This window comes from Entelurus aequoreus, linkage group LG11 (genome assembly GCF_033978785.1).
Source record: "Entelurus aequoreus isolate RoL-2023_Sb linkage group LG11, RoL_Eaeq_v1.1, whole genome shotgun sequence".
In the NCBI taxonomy this organism is placed as follows: domain Eukaryota; kingdom Metazoa; phylum Chordata; class Actinopteri; order Syngnathiformes; family Syngnathidae; genus Entelurus; species Entelurus aequoreus.
The window spans coordinates 33,749,679-33,775,378 of record NC_084741.1 but is presented as its reverse complement, the minus strand read 5'-3'; the positions used below and the strand labels follow the sequence as shown (position 1 = coordinate 33,775,378).

Here is a 25,700-nt window from a genome sequence, read left to right as displayed (position 1 = left end):
GCCGTTGCTTCCTGTAAGTTTATTCTAGATCTTGAGTCATGCATCTCACCCGGACAGAAGAAGTCTGAGTAGGTTATAAAACTGTTATAACTATACCTCTGCATAACATTGTAAGCTTATTAACAATAAAGAAAACAACACACCAGTATTTCCTCGTCTCCCACCGTGGTTACAGTGAAGCCAAGTGCTACGTACGCTTCATCACATTCTGGTACGGCAACAAAACAAACAAAAACGCGCCCCCTCCACGGGGGCCCGCCCCACTATTTGAGAAGGACTGGAATATGCCAATAATGAAGGATTGGAAACCCCTGCTCTAATTTTCACGTTTCCTTATATGTAGCTCTGCATCCCCAGAGAGTCTCTGCTGACTGAGCACAGCCTCCCATCATAAAGCACACAGACTGGGGAGGCTAGACATGCTTGACCCACGCATAGACAAGATCCAGAGTCAAAACACCTAGACAACATGCTCTGCAACAGCGAGCCTCCCAGACAGACAGATTAGATAAGAAGTACCAACGTGTCTTCTTCATCTGCCACATCTGAAAATTAACAGTACAACAACAAGTGTGCAAATGTGTCTCGGGTGCTTCAACTTAAGAGGAGACTGGAGTTTTATTGGAAGTTACAGGTGGAGAACTCCATCTCTCAACCACTCATCAGCAATGAGTGAAAAATCTCCGCCCGCTAACCATGTCTGTCACAGTCAACAAGACTGAGTGCAAGAGGTGACACAAGACAACATTTATATCTGAACATGCCAAAATAGGGTGTTGATGTAGTACCATTCAAGTTTTGTTTATATACAGTAGTACGTACGGGACGCTATATGGTAGAGTGCTGTAATTACTTATGACAATCATCATCATCATCATTTCTTTTTATTCCTTTCATGAAAATGCATATATACAAGCCACGTACGGTTGACACTTTCATTGTTTTTTTGTTTCTTATACATTTCCATGATCAGAAAGGAGCAGATGGAAGAATACTATTCTTATATTTATCTGCCCCCTTTTTAACACAAATTATTTAGATGACTTTATCACTGTTCCCTCCACCAACACCCGAACTCCAACATACTTTTAATTTTCGTTTAAGCATTTTCAAAATGATAAGTAATGAGAAAGAACATAAAATAAGACATTTTAAAACTTCAGCATGAATAATCATTATGGATGATTAGCACTATTACCTGCAACAGGGGTGTCCAAAGTGCGGCCCGGGGACAATTCGCGGCCCACAGCTAATTTCTTAACAGCCATATAGCCATTTTTTTTAACACATATAGAAAATAATATTATTAAGAAAAATGCATTTGAAAAAACATAGAATGTCGAATAAAAAAAGCAAATTAAAGTAATGTACCGGGAACATTTTTAAATCAGGGGTCCCGAAACTTTTTGACTCGTGGGCCGCATTGGGTTAAAAAAATTTGGTCGGGGGCCGGGCTGTGTATACATATATAAATATATATATATATATATATATAATATATATATATATATATATATATATATATATATATATATATATATATATATATATATATATATATATATATATATATATATATATTCCAAGCGTGATGATGTCACTTTATCGACCTACACTGTTTCAATGTCCATTTCTCTGTTCTAAATTGTTGATGACTGAAGTGATGATAACAACCAAACCTAACACCCCCCTGCCCCCCCCCCCCTCCACATCCCACACCCCGGATTGTAAATAATGTAAATAATTCAATGTATATACCCTGATGATTATCTTGTGTGATGACTGTATTATGATGATAGTATATATCTGATAGTATATATCTGTATCATGAATCAATTTAAGTGGACCCCGACTTAAACAAGCTGAAAAACGTATTCGGGTGTTATCATTTAGTGGTCAATTGTACGGAATATGTACTTCACTGTGCAACCTACTAATAAAAGTCTCAATCAATCAATCAATCAATCAATGGGAAAATTTATTTTTAGACATTATGATTTGCCTGAGCAGCTAGGAGACATCGGGAGTAACAAGCGGTAGAATGTGGATTAGAAAGGACAGATTTAGAAAAATAATAATTAAAAAAAAAAAAAAAAAAATTAAAATTGTTTGTTTGTTTTTTTTAACTTGGGACTTTCCGTGGGCCGTAGTTTGGGGACCGCTGATTTAAATGATGACGCTGTTAGCATAGAGCTGACATGCAGGCTGTTTTTGTGTTGGAAAAAATAGATATTTTACTGCTTTTAAAAGTGAAGAATATCGAAATGGCCCACCATATCTTTTAGATTTCTCACTCTGCCACCCTGAGTGGGAAAAGTTTGGACACCCCTGAACCAACCAAGCATGAACATGCCAGGCTGTTGGTAGCTATCTAATTTACATTAACTATTTAGGTGGATTTGTTTTTCCCTTTCACATTTGATTAATTGTTTTGAAGGTCACCTTTACAAAAAGCTAAGAACCAGTGGCCCGGACTTCTCCTTTCACTATTAGTCTTGGGGCGGTATAGCTCGGTTGGTAGAGTGGCCGTTCTAGCAACTTGAGGGTTCCAGGTTCAATCCCCGCTTCTGTCAACCTAGTCACTGCTGTGTTTACCCACTTGCTCCCAGTGCCACCAACACTGGTTTAAAAATGTAACTTAGATATTGGGTTTCACAATGTAAAGCGCTTTGAGTCACTAGACAAAAAGCGCTATATAAATATAAATCACTTCACTTATTTTGTATATTTCGGAAGACCAGCGTCCTCTACAGTAGACATTTGGTTTATTAATTTTGTCAGAGTTACAGGAGAGCTCTGCTGTTTTTAGGGACCATCTGCAAAGATGACACCACTCTAGTGTTTTTAAGAATCTGCTGCAAAAATGTGAGCCTTTCACAGATTTTTTTAATGTAACTTGTGGCCCGATTTCTCTACAGAATCTCCTGTCTGGTCAACAAAAGCACCTTGAGGATTCTGGCGGGAACTCTCGTTCAACCCTTTTTCGATTACGCATGCACCTCCTGGTACCCTAGAACCTCCAAAACCCTCAAATCTAAACTCCAAACATCTCAAAACAAGCTAGTCAGGTTACTGCTAGACCTCCACCCCAGATCCCACCTCACTCCTACCCACTTCTCTAAAGTGGGCTGGCTCATGGTGGAGGACAGAGTTAAACAACTTGCACTGAGCCTAGTCTATAAAATCCGCTACACCTCCCTGATACCGAAGTACATGTCAAACTACTTCCTTAACGTAAATGACCGCCATAACCACAACACCAGGGGGAGCTCCACTAACCACGTTAAACCAAGATTCCGAACTAACAAAGGTTAACTCATTTTCTTTCTATGCCACATCAATGTGGAATACGCTCCCAACAGGTATAAAAGAAAGGGCATCTCTATCCTCCTTCAAAACCGCAATAAAAGTTCACCTCCAGGCAGCTACAACCCTAAACTAACACCCTCCCCGGATTGCTAATAATCAAATGTAAACAATCAAATGCAGATACTTTTTCTTATGCCTTCTGATCTCTCTCTCTCTCTCTCTCTCTCTCTCTCTCTCTCTCTCTCTCTCTCTCTCTCTCTCTCTCTCTCTCTCTCTCTCTCTCTATGTCCACTACTTGATGTCCATATCCTACCCCCCCCCCCCCTCCACACCCCTGATTGTAAATAATGTAAATAATTCATTGTGATTATCTTGTGTGATGACTGTATTATGATGATAGTATATATGATAGTATATATCTGTATCATGAATCAATTTAAGTGGACCCCGACTTAAACAAGTTGAAAAACTTATTCGGGTGTTACCATTTAGTGGTCAATTGTACGGAATATGTACTTCACTGTGCAACCTACTAATAAAAGTCTCAATCAATCTCAATCAAAAAAAAAAAAGCCCGCCTGTTGAATAGCCCAAATGATGAAAAAGAGCAAACCTAAAATGGAACCTTAAGTAACACCACTAATATATATATATAAGTTGAAATAAATAACTACTGACTGCATTGAAGTAAACAAGCTAAAACCTTAGTTATATAAATTACATTACGTAAAAATGTGTTATTTCCAAAACGGAGAGGACTTAGACCCCTTCTACACCACCGGCTAAGGTTATCCAGGGTAAATCCCACCTAACCTTATCCTTGTCCACACACACACATACAATGGTTGTTTAAGATCCCCTCCCCCTCCGTCCGCCGGCGCAACGCGACCTAGTACGCATGCGTGGAAAATGCGCACGTCATAGTCACCTCCAGTGTTGCTTTGTATGCAAGTTCTTAAATTGAACTTATCTGAACAATATCCATTGTGGTATTTCAATTAACTGGAATCCAGTGTGCTGTGGGGCCCTATTGTAGTGAATCACACCTGAATCATCATAAGTTAATCAAATATTTAATAGACACGTGAAAGTAAACAATGTGATAAGAACATTTTACATCAATCAATCTAGGGATGTAGATATCTGGTCAGGACACTCCTCACTCTTTTGCCTTCACCTTCATTGTTCATTCCTTTTTGGTGACTTTATATACTCTGGACCTAGACGTTGACGGACAATAACTGATACAGTCTACTTTGCCAGTCCAGAAGCATTCGCTGTTTTCCGTACTCCTCCCATGGTCGGCCAAGTAATACAAAGCATGCGCCACCTTTTTTTATCACATTCACGGGAGCCCACCTTCTCGTTGTCTCTCCTTCGACAAATGGACAAAGTTTTTCGGTAAGTAGAATCACAGCTGACCCGGACATTGGAAAGTTCTCTTGCTGTCTGAGAAGTGTTGTATCCGAAATAGCTGCAATCGCATGTTTGAAATACTTGAAATATGGATGTCATTAAGTCTGAAAACATTAAGGTACCCAGTTCAGTACTGGTCAGTGGCATGTCTGGTACTGAAGTAGATGAGGAGGTATTTGACTTTTTGAATCAATATGGGTCCATTGAAAGAGTGGTTAAAATTGACAGTTCTGATGCTAAATTCCCAAATTCTGCTATTGTTGAGTTTAAATCTGGTGAAGGTGTTAGTGTTCTTGCATGTGATTTACCATATAACAGACCTTCTTCAGATGACAAAATTACACACTATGTGCAGCTCTTATCTAGTGTTTATGCTGCTAATGCAGGTTCAAACATAACCAAATTCTACCTGTGTGAGCTGGAAAGCATTGCAAAATTGAGTGGCACAGACTTTGAGAAAGTCCTGCGAGAGGAGTTGGCCAGAATTCAAGAAAGCCGGCCAGCTCAACGAGATGAGGAAGTTGAGCACCAAACCCCCTCGTCTACTCCTCACAAGAGTGGAGTTGAACCAGAGTTTGTCCAGACCCCGACTCAGTCCACTCTAAATATGAATGCGGTCCCACTTAAACAAACCCTGCCTAGTGGTGCCAGATCACCCTTTCAGCTACCACTTGACCAAATTAACACACCTGAGGTGCAGAGAATGGTCGTGGAGCATATTGTAAAGAGCAGTGACATGTCGTCAACACACCATGCCAGGTTGGGGCCTTTCTCTGGGAAAACTCCCTGCCCCAGCCTGGAAGTCGATTATGACACTTGGCGTAGTAATGTCGAGTTCTACTTCAGCGATACCACAATCCCTGACAAGCAAGTGGTCAGAAGGATTGTAGAAAGTCTCCTTCCTCCAGCTGTAAATGTTGTAAAGCATCTTGGGCCCCAGTCGAGCCCATGTGACTATTTGCATGTTCTTGACTCAGCCTACGGTACTGTGGATGATGCTGAGGAGATCTTTACAGCATTCCTTACCACCGACGCAGAGCCGGGTGAAAAGGCTTCTGCTTATTTACATCGTCTACAGTCAATACTGAGCGAAGTAGTCAAGAGGAATGACATTCCTGCCAGCGACGCAGACCGGCAACTGCTGAAACAGTTCTGCAGGGGATGTTTCAACAATAGTTTAATCACACATCTTCAGCTGTCCCAACTGCAGAAGGATGCCCCACCCTCATTCTCCGAGTTGTTGCTCTTAGTGAGGACGGAGGAAGACAAGCAGGCTGCCAGATCTCGTCGTATGAAGCAACATGTTGGATTTCACAAAGCTAAAGTGCAGTCTAATAATGTGAACGTGTACAAATCTGATACAGATGAGAGGGACATAGCAGCCGCTGCTGTAAAGAACAACCATAATGAGAGTACAAAGAAAATACAAAAACAACTTGCACAACTTCAAGCCCAGTTGGCAAACCTGAAAGCGTCCATGGATGAATCTTCCACTAAGGCTACCTCCAAGGGAGCTAAGCAAAAGAAACCCAAGGAAAGAGAGCCTAAGACAGAGGCTGTCCTAAGAGGCAAAAAGAGACCACGAGCGTGGTATTGCTTTAACTGTGGCGAAGATGGGCATATAGCACCAGCTTGTCCCAACGAGCCCAACCCGGAGGTTGTTGAGGCTAAACGCCAAGAACTCAAAGAGAAACAAAAGCCGTGGGACGAACAAAGCAAACAGGATTTTTAAATCCTGTTCCTGTTGAGGAGCAAACAGGAACAAAGACTAACACAAGCTCCAAACAAAATATTTCAAGTTATTCTCACAGAACCATGCACCAATCTAAAAAACCAAAAGGTTTAATTGGCAACAAATGCATCAGTGAAGTGACTGTGTCAGGTGTAAATTGTAACTGCCTTCTTGACACAGGGTCTCAGGTGACCACAATTTCAAACTCATTCTACACAGAGCACTTGTCAGAACAGCCTATCCAGCCATTCAATCTTCTTGATGTGGAAGGTGCTAATGGTCAGTCTGTCCCATATTTGGGCTATGTAGAAGTCAGTATTAGGTTGCCAAAAGAGTTTATTGACACTGCACCCGAAGTGAACACTCTAGCATTAGTTGTCCCTGATCAACGCTCCTGCAGTGACCTGCCTGTTCTAATAGGGACCAACGTACTTGATGTATTATATGATGAAGAGTGCCAATACAACACTCAAAAGACCACTTCAACTGTTCATGGCTACAAACAAATCCTCAGTGCACTTGAATTTAGACAAAAGCTACAGAGCACTGGGCAAATAGGTCTAATGACACTCAAAGGGAAACCGCAGCAAGTTATTCCTGCACATGATAAAGTCCTTGTGGAAGGCCAGGTCAAAGTCAATCCTGCAAATACGGAGAAATTGGCAGTTCTGGAACAGCCAAGAAAGTCTGTCTTACCTGGTGGCATTTTCGTTGACTGTTGCCTCGTCACTTTGCCCCAGCAGCCTCAACACAAGTTGGCTGTTTGGCTGAGAAACGAGACAGACCATGACATAACACTACCCACAAACTGTGTTGTCGCAGAACTACATGTTCCTGATAAGATTGTTAAAAAAAGTCCATTACCTTACAAGAATGCAGATACTGTGAACTGTTGTAGTGCAACTTCTTCTCCAAATCAGTCCACAAACAACACCCTGACATTTGACTTCGGCAATTCTCCTCTACCAGAGGAATGGAAAACCAGAGTCACAGAGAAACTCAATGGTTACTCTGATGTGTTCGCACATCATGACCTTGATTTTGGTCATGCCACCAAAGTCAAGCATCGTATCAAGCTCAAAGACGAAATGCCTTTTAGACAGCGTTCAAGACCCTTACATCCCAATGACTATGAGGCTGTGAGGAAACACCTTAAAACACTACTAGAAGCTGGTGTGATAAGGGAGTCCGAGTCACCCTACTCGTCACCCATAGTCGTTGTAAAGAAAAAGAACGGTGATGTCCGACTTTGTGTCGATTACCGTAAGTTGAATACGCAAACCATAAAGGATGCTTATGCATTACCAAACCTCGAAGAAGCATTCTCCGCCCTCACCGGGTCACAGTGGTTTTCTGTAATGGACCTCAAGTCCGGATATTACCAAATTGGTATGGAAGAGAGTGACAAAGCCAAAACTGCTTTTGTCTGTCCCCTGGGTTTTTGGGAGTTCAACCGTATGCCCCAGGGGATAACCAATGCGCCGAGTACATTTCAGCGCCTAATGGAGAAATGCATGGGTGACATTAACCTGAAAGAGGTGCTTGTCTTTCTTGATGATCTCATTGTGTTCTCTGCCTCCCTGGAGGAACATGAGGCCAGGCTTCTGCACGTCCTTCAACGGCTAAGAGAATATGGTCTCAAGCTTTCTCCCGAGAAGTGCAGATTCTTCCAAACGTCTGTACGTTATCTTGGGCACATCGTCTCAAGAGATGGTGTCGAGACTGATCCAGAGAAAGTCATTGCACTGAAAACGTGGCCAAGGCCACAGACCATAAAAGAATTGAAGTCCTTTTTAGGCTTCGCCGGCTATTATCGCCGCTTTGTCAAGGACTATTCTAAAATAGTGAAACCACTAAACAGTCTCACTTCTGGCTATCCACCTCTCAGAAAAGGCCAGAAGATGACGACATGTAAAGGGAAATATTTCAATCCAAAAGAGCCGTTCGCAGAACGATGGACACCTGCTTGTCAGGATGCTTTTGAATGCATCATAGAGAAGCTCACATCTTCTCCCATCCTGGGGTTCGCAGATGCAAAGCTCCCCTATACACTGCATACGGATGCTAGTACTACTGGTTTAGGAGCTGCTTTATACCAAGAGCAGGATGGCCAATCAAGGGTCATCGCCTATGCCAGTAGGGGCCTTTCATCTAGTGAGGCCAGATATCCAGCACACAAGCTGGAGTTTCTAGCTTTAAAATGGGCAATCCTAGAGAAGTTCCAGGACTATCTCTATGGTAACAACTTCACTGTGGTAACGGATAACAATCCGTTAACTTACATACTCACCTCAGCTAAGCTAGATTCTGCCAGTTATCGCTGGCTAGCAGCCCTTTCTACGTTCAATTTCAACATCAAGTACAGGGCTGGAAAGAGCAATCAAGATGCCGATGGTCTCTCCAGGCGACCGCATGGAATGCTGGTTGAGGATGACGCTTCACTGGAAGAAAGAGAGAGAATAAAGCGGTTCACCTCACATCATCTATCATCGTCACCTGACCATTTAAACTTACCTGAAGATGCAGTTACAGCCCTATGTCACCGACACCTGATAAGAGAAACCGACAACTTACCTTCTATCACATTGGTTGAATCCCTAGCTCTCAACGCCGACGCTGTTCCAGACATCTACAGTGATGAAAAATTATTAGGTCATGTGACGGTACCCATCTTCAGTGAGGATGACCTCCGAGAACGACAGGAAGCTGATCCTGCCATCAAACATGTTATTCATCTGTTGGAATCTGGAGGCCCAGTATCTCGGAACATCGGTCCTAATTCTCCTGAACTCAAACTGATGCTCAAGGAATGGAAGCGCCTTGAGATGAGAGACGGTCTCCTGTACAGGAAGCGGAAATGTGAAGAGGAAACGATCTATCAACTCATTCTTCCAGAGTCCCTCAGAGTCACTGTACTCAAGTGTCTCCATGACGACATGGGACACATGGGCATAGACCGTACCATTGACTTAGTACGGTCAAGATTCTACTGGCCACGAATAGCTGCGGATGTTGAGCACAAGATTCAAAACCTGTGGCCGGTGTGTTAGGAGGAAGACTCCGCCTGAGAAAGCAGCACCGCTGGTCAGTATCCAGACAAATAGGCCAATGCAATTAGTCTGCATGGACTACCTATCACTGGAGCCTGATTCCCACAATACTAAGGACATTCTGGTCATCACAGACCACTTTACAAAATATGCAGTAGCCATACCCACGAAAGATCAAAAAGCTACTACTGTTGCAAAGTGTCTGTGGGAGCAGTTCCTGGTTCACTACGACTTTCCTGAACGCTTGCACGGTGATCAGGGAAGAGATTTGGAATCCCACACTATTAAAGAACTGTGTGCCATAGCCGGTATCAAGAAAGTGAGAACCAGTCCTTATCACCCGAGGGGAAACCCGGTTGAGCGGTTCAACCGCACGCTTCTTGGCATGTTGGGTACTCTAAAAGAAAAAGAGAAGAGTCACTGGCGTGATTTCGTTAAACCACTCACACATGCCTACAACTGTATCAGAAGCGAGGTCACTGGGTTCAGTCCCTATGAGTTAATGTTTGGGAGACAACCCAGGCTTCCAGTCGATATTGCATTCAACCTACCCGTAAGGGAAGGAACACCAGTATCTCACTCCCAATATGTGCAAAATCTCAAGTCTCGACTGGAGGAGAGTTATCAAACAGCCATTGAAAACTCCCAGAAGGTTGCTGAGAGGAATAAGCAGCAGTGGAATAAACGAGTCAGAGAGTCTGCACTTGAAGTGGGAGATAGAGTACTGGTGAGAAATGTCCGTCTGAGGAACAAACACAAACTCGCTGACAAGTGGGAGTCCGCTGTGTACAGTGTCTTACAACAGATGGGAGACTTACCTGTTTACAAGGTACAGCCAGTGGATGAAGATGGTCCAGTCCGCACTTTACACAGGGATCTTCTGCTGCCATGCGGGCAATTGGTTGAAGTCGAGGATGAGGAACCCAATCAGCCAAGGCCGATTCGTCGTCCCAGGACAAGACAAATTTCTCCTCAGGTCCAAGAAGAGGAAAGTTCTGAGTCTGAAGAGGAGTACACAGTCCTTCCCGAGGAAACCTCAGCTCTCACTGAGAAGAGGTTTACAAAGGTCTATGACATCCCTAAACAGTTGGTTGTAGTAGACAATCCTCCCACAAAAAAGGTAGTGGGCGACACACAAGTGGAGTCCTCTGCTGGTAATGAGCCTGCGTTGCCAGTTGAAAAAGAAAAGGAATTTCCTGAAGTGATTGGAGATCACCAGTTGGAGAGTAATGAGAATAGAGAACCGGGAAATGACACTGAAATTCCAGAAGCTCAAGATACTCAAGCCGAGAGAACCGACTTACCTAATGACTGTGGGGAAGGCAATATGGTACGCCGATCTGTAAGGTCACGGCGGCCACCAGACCGATTGAACTACCCACAGTTGGGTAAACCCTTCATCTCTTTTGCTCAAAGTCTTCTAGACAGTTTCAATCACGCACTCATTTCCTTAGGTGACTACGACAGTCATGAGGTTATAGCAATTTGAGTCAAGATGTTATAGCACATGAAGGGACTCATGCTGACTTAAGGGGGGAGTGTGTAACCCATATGGAAATATAGTGTCACTAATATATTCTCCTTTTATTCATTTCTAATCTATGGTGTGCCAAAGTCACTTTGGTCACTTAAAAAATGTTAAACTTGATGTGTCAAAGTCATGTGGTCACTAAAGGGTTAAATTAATGATACATGCACGCAGCACATTATTCACATGTTGGCCAGTAGAGGTAGCATGCACTTTTCTCATTCCAGACATTCCTTCACTGAACGTCAAAGAGTGAAGGCACGAGTCATATCGTTGTGTTGCAAAGACAAGGTTTTATACGTTAAAATACTTGTCACTTTTCAAAACAATTGTTGGAAAAGCAGCATAAGATAGCCTGGTTCCAGTGGGAGCTGGATTGCTGTGTTTTGTGCTGCTGAGAACTCCAATTGGTTTTTTGTATGATCCTGAAGTCTGGTTCCAAACTGGACTTGAGTTATGATGGCGAGCCAGTCTCAGTGAGTGAGAGTCTGCGGAGAGGGAGCGTTTGGATGTGGCGTGGCCAGCTGCATCGGTCTCCACACTCTGCAGTGACCTATAACCGAACTGATCCACCATCAGAGTCGCAAGTATCGAACCGAATCAGTATGGAATAACGGATTACAATAGAACTAAGGATTCCCAACCAAGGAATATAGACAGTGTTCAATTCATTACTACCCGGGTAGAATTTACTTTTTGAAAGGACAATTTAAAAAGGACATTTCTTCTATTTTGCTACTTTTGAATTTTTGCAACAGAGCTCTATTTTTATTTATTTTTGTGGGGTATTTACAATTTAAAAAGCACACTGTTCATGTGTTATTGTTTATTATTGTGCAATAAATTTGCCAGCAGTTGTTCTGTGGTCCACTAAGTACGTAACGTCTCATTGCGAGTCTCTCAATTATACAGCCAAGAACCTAGTAATCTTAATTGTTGTACTAACCTGCTATCCTACAGTAGGGGTGCTACACACTATAAGGTATTCATGTGTGATTTCCACAAGCGTCTGTACATGTAGAAGGAGTTACGAAACCGCTTGTTATGAAGGTGGCTGTGGCGCGTTCTTTCTGACGTCACTTCCTGTGTGGGGCGCGGTCTTCCTGGCATCACTTCCTCTCCGAACTCAGTTTGAAAACGATCAATGAGTCCATACAAAGCTAAGAGCCGGAGATTCAAGAAATACACGGCGCACTTACCCGTGTAAAAAGTTATCCAAGGAGGGGAACCTTAAACAATGGTTTTGTCAGGACGTGGACTTTGGGTTGTTCGTTTTCCCGAGATGCAAGAATCGTTGGAGTGGACAAGGCGTGAAGATAATGACATCTTTATTTTAACACTATCAAAAGGAATAAACAAAAAGCGCACACAATGGCGGAAGTACAAAACTTGGCTATAAAAACAAAAACTAGCACAAAGGCAGAACTATGGACAAAAAACAAAAGACACTAACTGTGGCATTAATAAACAAAACTTACTTGCGATGACGTGAACAGGGCAGCATGGACTATGAAACAAGCAGCGTGAACTAAGCATGAAACCGTAAACATGACATGAAGCAGAGTGAGTAAGGATAATGTCACCAGGACGATCAACAGAAAAAGACAGGCTTAAATAACAGTGACATGATTAGTGACAGGTGCGCGAGTGCAAAACGTGAGACAGGTGCGTGACATGAGGACAGGTAAAAACTAATGGGTTGTCATGGAAACAAAACAAACAAGAGTGCACAAAAGGTCCAAAAACCAAACCGAACCAAAACAAAACATGATCACACAGACATGACCGGTTTAGTGTGGCTGACACACTGCTTAGGCTAAATAATTATTTGTTTAAGGATGTTATCCGATTTAATGTAGACAGGGCCTTAAAGGGGTGCTTTGAGGAAAACCTCAGTTATGTAAATCACAAGTTTGGCCCCCAATATTTGCTAGCAAAGTTAAAACATCAATGCAAGGATCTGTCAATGTGTTTACAATGGTCCAAGTTCCTCCATACAATAGGAGCACTCTAGTGTTTTTAGGAATTTGCTGCCAAAATGTTTGTCTCCCAAGTCTTCAACTGAACTCGGGGGGCCGGTATGGTGTCATTCACAGGCCGGATTTGGCCCCCGGGCCGCCACTTGAAACGTGACTAGAACTGCCAAGACATCCTAAGTCATAGGTGATCAAACCTTTTCCACTGAGGGCCGCGTAGCGAACAATCCAACCAGTTTTCATTGTAAACCTACCGAAGCAAAGTAAACTGAACTGGAGTGCTGGCGGTGCAAAGGTGACATGATTGATGGCCACACAAGACAACAGGTCACCGGCACCTGACCTGACCCCTGTTAAGAGTGTCTTTGGGTTCACCTGTTTTAACCTGATGCTTCTTATTCCCGCAGTACCTGTTTTGAGTCCTCTTCTTCCTGAGCCTTGCAAAACTCCTGCTCGATGGAGCAGTCCAGCTCACTGAACAGTCCCACCTCCTCACAGTTCTTCAGGAAGCGCGTTGGCGTCGGCGTCTGGTCTGAGAAGGAGAACCAATAAGTACTGGCTTGAGTATTATTCCATGTTTAAAAGTGTATACATGTAAGAAGGACGGAAATAACATTGCACACATGAACTGAAGGTTGGATGCTTTCCTGGATTGATTTTCTTGTAGTTTTCTGTTGTTTAGCAAGTCATTTGCACTTTTGTAACAGAATAAATGTGCTTCTAAAAACAAAGAGGTTTATTACTACAATGTGGTTGCTATTATTTGTTAAGAAAACATGACAACTTTCAATGGGATGGAGGGGGAGAGACACTTTTTAGACAGCGCCACTGCAGCTGATAAAGCACAGATCTCACCTACCATGCGGGAGTCTCATTTGTTGAGTTCACTCAAAGCTGTGGTATTCAACTTGGCTTTGTGGGGGGATGCACATAGCTCAGGTTTCAGACAGTTGAGGGTGATTTTTAGGATCAGGGTGGTTTCAAAGGCTAAAAGCATAGCTCAAGAGTGTGTTTATCTACTTTCAGGAGAGCAAGGCTTGCTTGACTCTGACTTGCATGCTGACCTATGAGCCCTCATTACAGTTTAGTACTTGGCATATTTGTGTACAATTTTGGAGGTTAAATGTGCTTATGAGCAATATTTGAACGCGATAACTTAGATTTAGACTTAGACTTCCTTTATTGTCATTCAAATTTGAACTTTAGAGTACAGATACCTGCAAAATGTTGTTGCATTAGCTCGTTGTAGTGCAGGATAAAAGAGCAATAAGGTGCAGATATAAATAGATTTACTGTACAGATAAATATATTGCACTTTTGCATATACATCCACGTTTACGGATGTATGTTATATTGTATTTATATTCCAGCAAGTTAATCCATTTTTGGGGGTAATTGAGGAGATTATTATGATGCGTTCAAGAGTCTTATGGCCTGAGGGAAGAAGCTATTACAGAATCTGGAGGTTCTGCTACGGAGGCTGCGGAACCTCTTTCTAAAGTCCAGCAGTGAGAACAGTCTTTGGTGGGGGTGGGAGGAGTCTCTACTGATTTTCTGAGCCATGGTCAGGCAGCGGCTTTTTGCGATTTCCCGGATAAGAGAGTTAACTAAACAATAATATGGGCAAACAAACCAAAAAGCTACTCAGTCGTATAACACCTATCCAGCATATCCTGAGTTTTTAATCAAGAACTGAGTATTGGTCATAATTGTAGCCTAATGTAAATGCTACTGTTTCTTTGCACAGTAGGCAATTGGATGAAGTTAACAAAGTCAAACAGTTAAACACAAATGTTTGCATGTTTTTAAAGACAAAGGGTGTGATCTACTAAAATCCAAATGTGCAACTATAAAATTGGTTGTTGTGTTGCTTGTGATCTACTAAGACTGCATGCGTGTACAGTTGATAACTTGTGCAGACCGCCTTTTTAAATTAGTTTTTGCGTGTACTGGCTCCACATCGAGAGGAGCCAGATGAGGTGGTTCGGGCATCTGGTCAGGATGCCACCTGAATGCCTCCCTAGGGAGGTGTTTCGGGCACGTCCGACCGGTAGGAGGCCACGGGGAAGACCCAGGGCACGTTGGGAAGACTATCTCTCCCGGCTGGCCTGGGAACGCCTCGGGATCCCCCGGGAGGAGCTGGACGAAGTGGCTGGGGAGAGGGACGTCTGGGCGTCCCTGCTTAGGCTGCTGCCCCCGCGATCCGACCTCGGATAAGCGGAAGAAGATGGATGAATGGATGGATGTATGGTTCACTGGCTGTGGCAATGGCAACACTCATTACCCTCCACATTCATGTGATTATGCTTTCCAACCTGTGTGCGATGTTGTTGAACTAACAACACAAATCTGCTGTAACACCTTTTTTGCAATATAGCTTTGCAATCAAGACAACAGAAACTGTTTTTAGCTTGCTGATGCACACTCTGCAAGGAGCTGTTGGACCATTACAACAGCAGCGCATTCATGCCTTTGGAATGAGATAAACAAAAAAAAATGCATATTGCAAGACATTTTTTTAATAAAGAAGATATACAGTAATATAGTAATACATTTCCTCAATTAAAGAATAACAGCATTTAAAAAAGAAATGCCAGCTGATGCCAATTTTAATTTTATTCAGCCCCTTTAGGCAACCAACAGTTATAAAATTCTAAAATTCTATTGCTGAATAGACGGTATGTCTAATATTATTTTATTTCTTACAGTCCCAATATTTTGACACAGAGGATTCTCTGTCCATCGTCTGTCTTTGCAACCCATTCACCTCTTTTCTCATAGCCGTGAGTGTAACTGTAACTGTGTCAGTTTGCACATACTAAGTGTTAGGCGTACTAAAAAAAAGGTGCAAAATTGCACCGGCACAGCAGTTTCACCTTGATTGATCACATTGCGCGTGCTGAATGAAAATATTTGCATTTTTTCCTTCCAGTATTGTGGCCGTTCTGATATATTCTTCATGAAGACAGACACACTGAATTATTGCGCTCCTTATTCTGTTCACTTAAGAGACACAATCCTCTGCGCATAAGTAGTAGATCGGCTTTGCATGTGCTATCAAGTTTGCGTGCAAACCCTTAGTAGATCAGGCCCAAAGTTGTCAAAACTAACCCCATCTACGCAGAGTTGCAGAAACAACAGTTGAAGCTGCAGTATGCATGCCCGGCCAATAGTTGGCGATGGCACATGGCAAATCACCGATGTTAACAAACGTAGTGCTGGGTTTCATGTAACGTCACATGGGTTGCTGTCACCTCAAATTTATGGCAGAGTGAAAATGTTGCATACGTGCTGTGTTGTCGCTTATAGCAGTGGTTCTCAACCTTTTTTCAGTGATGTACCCCCTGTGAAAATGTTTTTAATTCAAGTACCCCCTAATCAGAGCAAAGCATTTTTGGTTGAAAAAAAGAGATAAAGAAGTAAAATACAACACTATGTCATCAGTTTCTGATTTATTAAATTGTATAACAGTGCAAAATATTGCTCATTTGTAGTGGTCTTTCTTGAATTATTTGGAAAAAAAGATAGGTTTTTATTTATACTTATAAAGGATTTTTGAATTGTTGTTATTTTTAGAATATTTAAAAAAAATCTCACGTACCCCTTGGCATACCTTCAAGTACCCCCAGGGGTACGCGTACCCCCATGAGAACCACTGGCCTATAGAACTTGTTCCAATAGGGATTTGGGTAAAAGTTATTCCGGATTTACTAAAATAGCCCATCATAAAGTGAAAAAAAATGTTTGAACTTTTCAAATACGCTTTCATCTGCACTGCTAAATGTAAATAAATAGTAGCCATGTTGAATATTCGCCTTCCTGTGGAAACCTGAAGGTCACGTGGTTGCAAACCAGCAATTTGCTAACGTTGCTAACCACATGCACTCCTGTGCTTCAATCATAATAATAGTTATAACAATCGATTTTATCCATAATGAAACTTTCAATCAGAAAAAGGTGTTACAGAAAACAATATACATATTATTATTTGTAAATATATTAAAAAATATATAGTATTGAAGTGTTAGTGTAAAAAAACAAAACACTTTTTAACTAAAATAGCAAAAATCTATCAAAAATAAATACAATTAAGTTTTTTGACTGATGAGAGTAATGTGTCTCAGGCGCTGGTCAAAGACAATATACACTTTGATGGAGTACTACAACCTTGTGTTCTTGTGTGGAGTGTGACTGCCTTAAGTTGTGTAAAATAAATACATTTGAACTAAAATAATAATGAACATGTTTCTTAAATAAACAGTCAATATAAGCGAAGTGCAAATGAAAATACAGCTTCACCACTTCAGTCATAATTTTTGCGCTTACGAAACTTCTTTAGCTCCAGAGTTCTTTTGTTTGTTTGAAATTGTCATTACTGCCTCAAGTGGTGGAAAAGTGTATTACAACTGAGTACCGCTGACGCCCAAACGGACCACAGCTGAGAAACCCAACTCGGGGGGCACTTGCGGCCCAACAATGGGAACACTGCTCTAGATAGTCAAGTTCTCTGCACGCCATCAAAGTTCAAATTGACTACGATAACATCTAATCTCTGTGTTTTATAGCCTTTTTAAGGGGAAACATTTGCAAACGATATCTATTTATTTGTGGGGGTCCCCATTAGCTGTACTCTTACAGGTTCAACTATGAAAATCCTTAGTCAAAGGCAGCCCTAATGTTGAGTAATAAAATCCTGCCTTTTACAATATGATGTCAAGCTGGGCCTGAGAATGGTGATCGCTGTTCAGAAAAATTACTTTTAAAAGTAATTAATTATAGCTACTATTATTATTAATGAATTATTTGACTCAATTATTAGTCTGCTGAAATATATTACCCATTACTGGAAAAAAAGTAATGCCATTGTATAATGGTGTAATGCCATACATAGTACGGGGGTCAGCAACCTGTGTCTCTCAAGCCGCATGCGGCTCTTTAGTGCCACCCTATTGTCTCCCTCTAGCATTTTTAAAAAAGGATTGAAAATGGACAAATATGGGGAAACATTTTTTTGTTTGTTTTAGTATGTTTTTTGTTTGAGGACAAACATGACACAAACCTTCTCAATTGTTAGAAAGCCCACTGTTTAATACGTTTGTGTGTATGTTTCACTGATGAGAGTATTTGGTGAACATCGTTTTGTCCTACTAAGTTCAGCGGTTCTTGACCTCACCATAGTGTGGACTGTGACGCAACAGTTTGTTTACATGTAAAATGTTCCACTCCTTCTTTGTCTCAACAAAGGTTTCTTTGTTGATGTTGTTGACTTGTTGGAGTGCTAATCAGGCATATTTAGTCAGTGGATGACTGCAAGCTAATCAATGCTAACATGCTATTCAGGCTAGCTGTATGTACATATTGCATCATTATGCCTCGTTTGTAGGTATATTTGAGCTCATTTAATATCCTTTACTTTTATCCTCTTTGTATTTAAATTAGTTGTGCATGTCTCATGACACATTATCTGTATGTAATGTTGGCTGCATTTCAGATGTGTGCCATGTTGTTCCAGACCACAGCAAACATTACCTAGCTTGCCAAAGATTGTAATAAATCCATTAAAAGAAGACAGCCTGCCGTTTCCTTTAACTTGGACACATACATCTATACCTTTGGCCATTAAAAGCCAGTAATTTCCAGGAGTTATCTCACCTTCTGAGCAGCCTCTGATTTACTAATAGTTTCTAATGTTGTAAAAATGTGTAGAATAAATATTACATTTCAAAATTTCTGACAACAAAGATTTGCTTCAGGCTGCGACACATAGTCATTCTGATAGTAGGCTATTATAGCTAATATAGACACTTACGTCATGTGTTGGCTTCATTATAAGACGTATATACGGCTTTTCACTTTTTGCAGCTCCAGACAGATTAGTTTTTTGTATTTTTGGTCCAACATGGCTCTTTCAACGTTTTGGGTTGCCGACCCCTGCCATAGTATAATAGTGTAACGGCATCATTCCTATCACAACTTTAATTTTGAAACGTGCAACTACTGCAAGTTTATACATTTTGCGAATGATAAGGGTATAATCAATTCGTTAAAGGCCTACTGAAACCCACTACTACCGACCACGCAGTCTGATAGTTTATATATCAATGATGAAATTTTAACATTGCAACACATGCCAATACGGCCGGGTTAACTTATAAAGTGCAATTTTAAATTTCCCGCTAAACTTCCGCTTGAAAACGTCTATGTTTGATGACGTATGCGTGTGACGTCAATCGTTGAAACGGAAGTATTCGGACACCATTTAATCCAATACAAAAAGCTTGGTTTTCATCGCAAAATTCCACAGTATTCTAGACATCTGTGTTGGTGAATCTTTTGCAATTTGTTTAATGAACAATGAAGACTGCAAAGAAGAAAGCTGTAGGTGGGATCGGTGTATTAGCGGCTGGCTACAGCAACACAACCAGGAGGACTTTGACTTGGATAGCAGACGCGCTATCCGACGCTAGCCGCCGACAGCATCTATGATCGGGTGAAGTCCTTTGTCGCGCCGTCGATCGCTGGAACGCAGGTGAGCACGGGTGTTGATGAGCAGATGAGGGCTGGCTGGCGTAGGTGGATAGCAAATGTTTTTAACATAGCTCTGTGAGGTCCCGTTGCTAAGTTAGCTTCAATGGCGTCGTTAGCAACAGCATTGTTAAGCTTCGCCTGGCTGGTGAGCATTAACCGTGTAGTTACAGGTCCATGGTTTAATAGTATTGTTGATTTTCTGTCTATCCTTCCAGTCAGGGGTTTATTTCTTTTGTTTCTATCTGCAGTTAAGCCCGATGCTATCACGTTAGCTCCGTAGCTAAAGTGCTTCGCCGATGTATTGTCGTGGGGATAAAAGTCACTGTGAATGTCCATTTCGCGTTCTCGACTCTCATTTTCAAGAGGATATAGTATCCGAGGTGGTTTAAAATACAAATCCGTGATCCACGATAGAAAAAGGAGAGAGTGTGGAATCCAATGAGCCAGCTTGTACCTAAGTTACGGTCAGAGCGAAAAAAGATGCGTCCTGCACTGCACTCTAGTCCTTCACTCTGACGTTCCTCATCCACAAATCTTTCATCCTCGCTCAAATTAATGGGGTAATCGTCGCTTTTTCGGTCCGAATCGCTCTTGCTGCTGGTGTAAACAATGGGGAAATGTGAGGAGCCTTTCAACCTGTGACGTCACGCTACTTCCGGTACAGGTAAGGCTTTTTTTATCAGCGACCAAAAGTTGCGAACTTTATCGTTGATGTTCTCTACTAAATCCTTTCAGCAAAAATATGGCAATATCGTGAAATGATCAAGTATGACACATAGAATTGATCTGCTATCCCCGTTTAAATAAAAAAAATTCATTTCAGTAGGCCTTTAATGACCGAATGCAAAGTGTCAAAATTTTTTAAAGGGGGTTGTCTCGTTTGTATGTCAGCATGTAGCCTGACGGTCACATGACTAGATGCAATAAAGTGCCATTCTATCCTATCCTCAACAAGACACACTGAAATTACAGGCGACTGGCAAGCCATAACTCACCTGATAACATGTTGTCATTCTTTATGGAGGGAAACTTAAGGGTCATCTCATGTTTGTGTCGATGTATCATCAGATGGTCTTCAGTGGGAAATCGCTTTTTTTTAAACATAAAAAAGCAGAAAACAAATGTGTAAGTGTGACAAAATGTCTAAAAATATAAGCCTTTTTGTTAAAAAAGGTGTGTTTCACAGCTCTTAGTGTCCTCCTTGATGTGTAGGACGATCACCCCCCCCCCCCCCACCCCCTCAGGCAACCTCTGTATCTCCTCTTCATATTACACACTTTTTTCATTACACACTTACCTGAGAACAGCCGGGAGCGTTGCAAATGTACGGCCTTTCCTGGTCTGAGTTCATCACAACTTGTCATAAAACTAGAAAAAGGACAAAAGAATAACATAAAGAGAGGAAGTGAGTGGCGCAGGTTTCCTCACCAGCATCCTTGAGGGATGAAACACTCTCATTGTGTCACGCGTAGCATAAAATTATATTGCACCTGAAACAGCTGCAAGGTAATTTCAGTAATAAATGTTGTCGGCGCACATTTCGCTCTGCATGATATTAATGCAATTGGTTGGGGTTTTCAAGGACTGAAAATGAGGGCTTCAGTAAAGTCTCCTTACGGGACACCTGACAGGTTCATGTGGAAACAAAACATATAGCAAATCTGGCAGCGGACCACATCTGCTGGCCAAAAGTTTCCAGGTTTCACCTCAATTGTTTCTATAATTTGCCCGTTAGAGGCAAAAAGGGGAGAAAATTGGTTAAGACAGATAAATGTTATACTTAAATCTCATTTTAGGTTTTAGGGATTTATATGTTCAAGTTAAATCTATAGGGCAGTCATTTCACTGTCAAATTCACTTTAGTCAGGTAACTCCGTTCTAATCACAGCAGAAAGACAAACAGCAAGTGACATCACTGCATAGTACAGGGGTCAGCAACCCGCAGCTCTCGAGCCGCATGCGGCTCTTTAGTGCCACCCTAGTGGCTCCCTGGAGCATTTTTAAAAAAGGATTGAAAATGGAAAAAGATGGGGGGAAATTGTTTTTGTTTGTTTTAGTATGTTTTTTTTTTTGAGGACAAACATGACACAAACCTTCCCAATTGTTAGAAAGCCCACTGTTTAATATGTCTGTGTGTATGCTTCACTGATGAGAGTATTTGGTGAACAACGTTTTGTCCTACTAATTTCGGCGGTTCTTGAACTCACCATAGTGTGGACTGTGACGCGACAGTTTGTTTACATGTAAAATTTTCCACTCCTTCTTTGTCTCATTTTGTCCACCAAAAGTTTCATGCTGTGCATGAATGCACAAAGGTGTGCTTTGTTGATATTATTGACTTGTCGGAGTGCTAATCAATGCTAGCGTGCTATTTTGGCTAGCTGTATGTACATATTACATCATTATACCTCATTTGTAGGTATATTTGTGCTCATTTAATTTCCTTTATTTATGTCCTCTGTGTATTTCATTTATATTTGCATGTCTCATGACACATTGTCTATAGGTAATATTGGCTGCATTTCAGATAGTTGTTGGTGTGCCAATGTTGTTCCAGACCACAGCAAACATTACCTAGCTTGCCAAAGATTGTAATAAATCTATTAAAAGAAGACAGCCTGCCGTTTCCTTTAACTTGGACACACACATCTATACCTTTGACCATTAAAAGCCAGTAATTTCCAGGAGTTATCTCACTTAATGAGTAACCTCTGATTTACTAATAGTTTCTAATGTTGTAAAATAAATATTAGATTTCAATATTTCTGTCAACGAAGATTAGCGTCAGCCTGCGACACATAGTCATTCTGATAGTAGGCTATTATAGCTAATATATACACTTACGTTATGTGTTGCCTTCATTATAAGACTTATATACAGCTTTTCATTTTTTGCGGCTCCAAACAGATTTGTTTTTTGTATTTTTGGTCCAATATGGCTCTTTCAACGTTTTGGGTTGCCGACCCCTGGCATTGCGCATGCTAAAACAGAAGATGTGTTGTGTTTGGAAAAACAACAATGTGTAACAGTAAAATGTGTCCCTAAAGCCTGTTTATGAGCACCAAACATTTAAAAAACTGGTCATCTTTTTAGAGAAAAGTCGCTCAAACCGTCGCTTTTGAAGTTGCAGCTTTTCATGACGTGAAGGTAAAAACTTTATGACTTAAAACTTTATGGAGCGCCGCTTTGAAAAATAAAGGGCTTCGCTACATGTCTTAAAATAAAGGCTTAACCAACTATCCGTCAGTCAGCTACAGATGTGGAAGCTGTAAATTTTATCATTTTGTTTTTCTTCAGCAAATAGGCTAACCCCCGAATGGAATTACTATTGAGAACTTTATGATATTTAAAAACATTTCTGTACAACGCACTGTGTGACTTATATTCTTTATATATGACTCTTTTTTTTTCCATTCCTGTGACTAACGTCACCATCTTTTTGCCTCCTTTAGCTCCGTGCATATGTGTACTTAATACCTCTACTCGGTATTAAGAGAGCCTGTCGATTAGGTTAAGTACTGCTGCCACCTAGCTGCAGGCGTGTGTATTGTTCTAATGTAAATACTAGAGTGTAGACAAAAATAATGAAAATCTCCCTAACTGTTCGCAACCCCCCAGCTGGTCCTCACCCACTATTTGCGAAAGACTGTGCTAACCTCATATAAGAAATGTAGATTTCATATCAAGACTATCATGACCAAAATTATCACGGTTATCATTATTATCGCAGTATTGTTGAATGTGCTCAAAAAATACTCATACACACACCGACTGAAATCTTTGACCAAGTTGGTTTTTTTTAATAACCACAATAAATAGACACACTATTTGTACTATATACTGTTATGTTTTGTGTTTCTTTTGCTTAAATAATAGTGTTAAAGACTTAGTATTTTATATGTTTTAATGCCTAAGCTTTTATTTTTTTAATCATATGTTTGTACTGAAACACTTTAAGATTTATTTAAATGAAAAGTGCGTAACAAATAAAATGTTTTACTATTATTTATTATTTCTGGAAGGCGGTGTGTCATCCTACTCTGTTCAGCGGTCCTTGAACGCACCGTAAAAACACCTCTGACTTGTATTTCTCGGAATATAGAACAATCACTCTAATCTAAGAGAGCACAGCTTCTAGGTTCAATGTACATAATTGAATATCTTAGTTGCTCAGATACTAATGTGTTTATATACATTTAGATTGACGTATGTCGTTTCTTCATGGGGAAAGATCTTAATGTCTTTTGTTTTCATGTTAGCATTTAAGATAGCCAGCTGGCCCCAGTCAGTCAAGGAGTTTATCAAAGTGCAGTTATCAATCAAGGGTTTTCGATCATTTTAAATCAGAACAGTAATACTAACCATCAGGAGTTTTACCACGGTTATTGTTACATCCATACCTCATATGATATTGCGATAAAAACTAAGTGTAATGCTAGCACACATGTAGCTCACATAACTATGCTATTGTTGCTAACATCCTTCCCCACTCCTAAATGTTAAGTTGTTGTACCTGATATATGACAGTGGTTACAGTTGACAAAAAAAAAGATAGGTCTACAAATTCTGTGAATCCGTCATTCCTCTGTTCACTTCCAGTAATTAAAATGTAGAAATGACCATCAACACAAGAATACATTCAGCATTCAGCTAAAAATACAATTATGGAAGAGCTTCACAGAAAAAAACCCATGAAAAATGTTAACTGCTTCTCAAGATCAATCCAATGCCGACGATGTTCGTTTTAAAGGCTCAGAGGCCCTGAGTGTTTAAGAAAATGCTGCAAATGTGAAACAGGAAAAAAGCAAACATAAATTGATTCAAAAAACCTAAATGTTATTACCACATCCAACGTTCAACCATGTTTAAAATACGTCGACATATATTTACAGCAATAGGCTTATCAGAGCCTTTGTAGCTCATTCAGTAGAGCATCAGCCTTGTAATCTAAGGGTCCAAGTTTCAAGCCCCTTTTCAGGTGATGTGTTTTATAGCAGTAGTGGCTCTCTCTTTAAGGACATGATTAACCAAGGCTCTTACTTAATGAGGAAATTTGAGCTAGTTTACTTCCTTCCCTTGAGCAAGACACCCAACTCCCACAACTTCATGGGTTTCAAGAAATTCGCCGGACTCCTTACTTTCTGCCTTGTTAACTAACAGACAACGAAAAATGGATGGAATGAAACTGAAAGTAGTGAACTGAACCAATATAATGTTTTTTCATACAAGCATTTCTAAGTTCAACTTACTAACAAGTACGGTCTGTAGTCATTCTCCTACAGTCTTGTGTTTGGTTTTTCTGTTAGAGTCAGACTAGTGGACGCATCACTGGCCAGCAATCATCGAGTCAGTCGTTACAGCCGCACTACAGTACACTCATGTACTGTGGACAATACGAACACTACATGAAACACAAGTACACATGGCATATGAACTGGCCCTGGTGAGTATTTGACTCTCAGCATTCTTTGTCTCTAACAGAGCCTGGATAGCTCAGTCGGTAGAGCATCAGACTTTTAATCTGAGGGTCCAGGGTTCAAGTCCCTGTTCAGGCGGTGCAGTTTAATATTAAAACATGCTAGTACTACTTAATTACCTCTCAAATTTTGGGCGGGCCGTGAGAGTCAGGGTGGACTTTCAACATTATTGTACTCACTCTAGCTTCAACGATGCATAAGCCTCCAGCTAGGTGGCAGCAGTACCTGCACCAATCAACAGGTTGTCATGTAAAGTATTCAATACTCTCCGTTTTCACTGTGAATACAGTTGGAAATATTAACCTCATTAAATAGGTTACTATTTTTGCTTGGACAAAGTGCTTGTCAGTAAGTAGCTCAATGCGCAGTCAATACGGACAGGGGGTCATCAGAGTGTCTAGCTTGTTTCAACAAAACTAGAAAAGCGCAGGCCTTATCTCCCCATAGTAAAAAAAAAGTCCTGAATCTATATGGTGATCTGGATCAGCCTCAAAATGTAATCACTTGTTACTTATCGCATTTCTAACATTTCCTGAAAGGTAGATGAAAATCCGCCCTTTTTGAACACACAATCAAAAGTGTAAGTGTAATGTGACAAAGTAGAAATTTTGAGAATCATGCTCAAAATCGAATAAGTAGTACCTTATCCCATTTCGGGCATTTCCGGTTATTTTGCAAACTAAC

At 40.9% G+C, this 25,700-nt stretch overlaps 1 protein-coding gene and 1 non-coding gene across 2 annotated transcripts in view; one reads left to right on the top strand and one right to left on the bottom strand.

Annotated features, from left to right (window-relative positions):
• creb5b (cAMP responsive element binding protein 5b) overlaps positions 1–25,700 on the bottom strand; it is a 161,995-nt gene that overhangs the window by 119,549 nt on the left and 16,746 nt on the right. The window contains exons 2-4 of the mRNA XM_062063041.1: positions 20,837–20,907; positions 20,535–20,628; positions 13,422–13,543 (exon numbers count right to left, since the gene is read on the bottom strand). Of these exons, the coding sequence (XP_061919025.1) occupies positions 13,422–13,543; positions 20,535–20,628; positions 20,837–20,890 (270 nt within the window). The 5' untranslated portion in view covers positions 20,891–20,907. The remainder of the gene's footprint in view (positions 1–13,421; positions 13,544–20,534; positions 20,629–20,836; positions 20,908–25,700) is intronic.
• On the top strand, positions 25,022–25,094 carry trnak-uuu (transfer RNA lysine (anticodon UUU)). Its single transcript has one exon. It is a non-coding gene; the product is annotated as a tRNA-Lys (tRNA).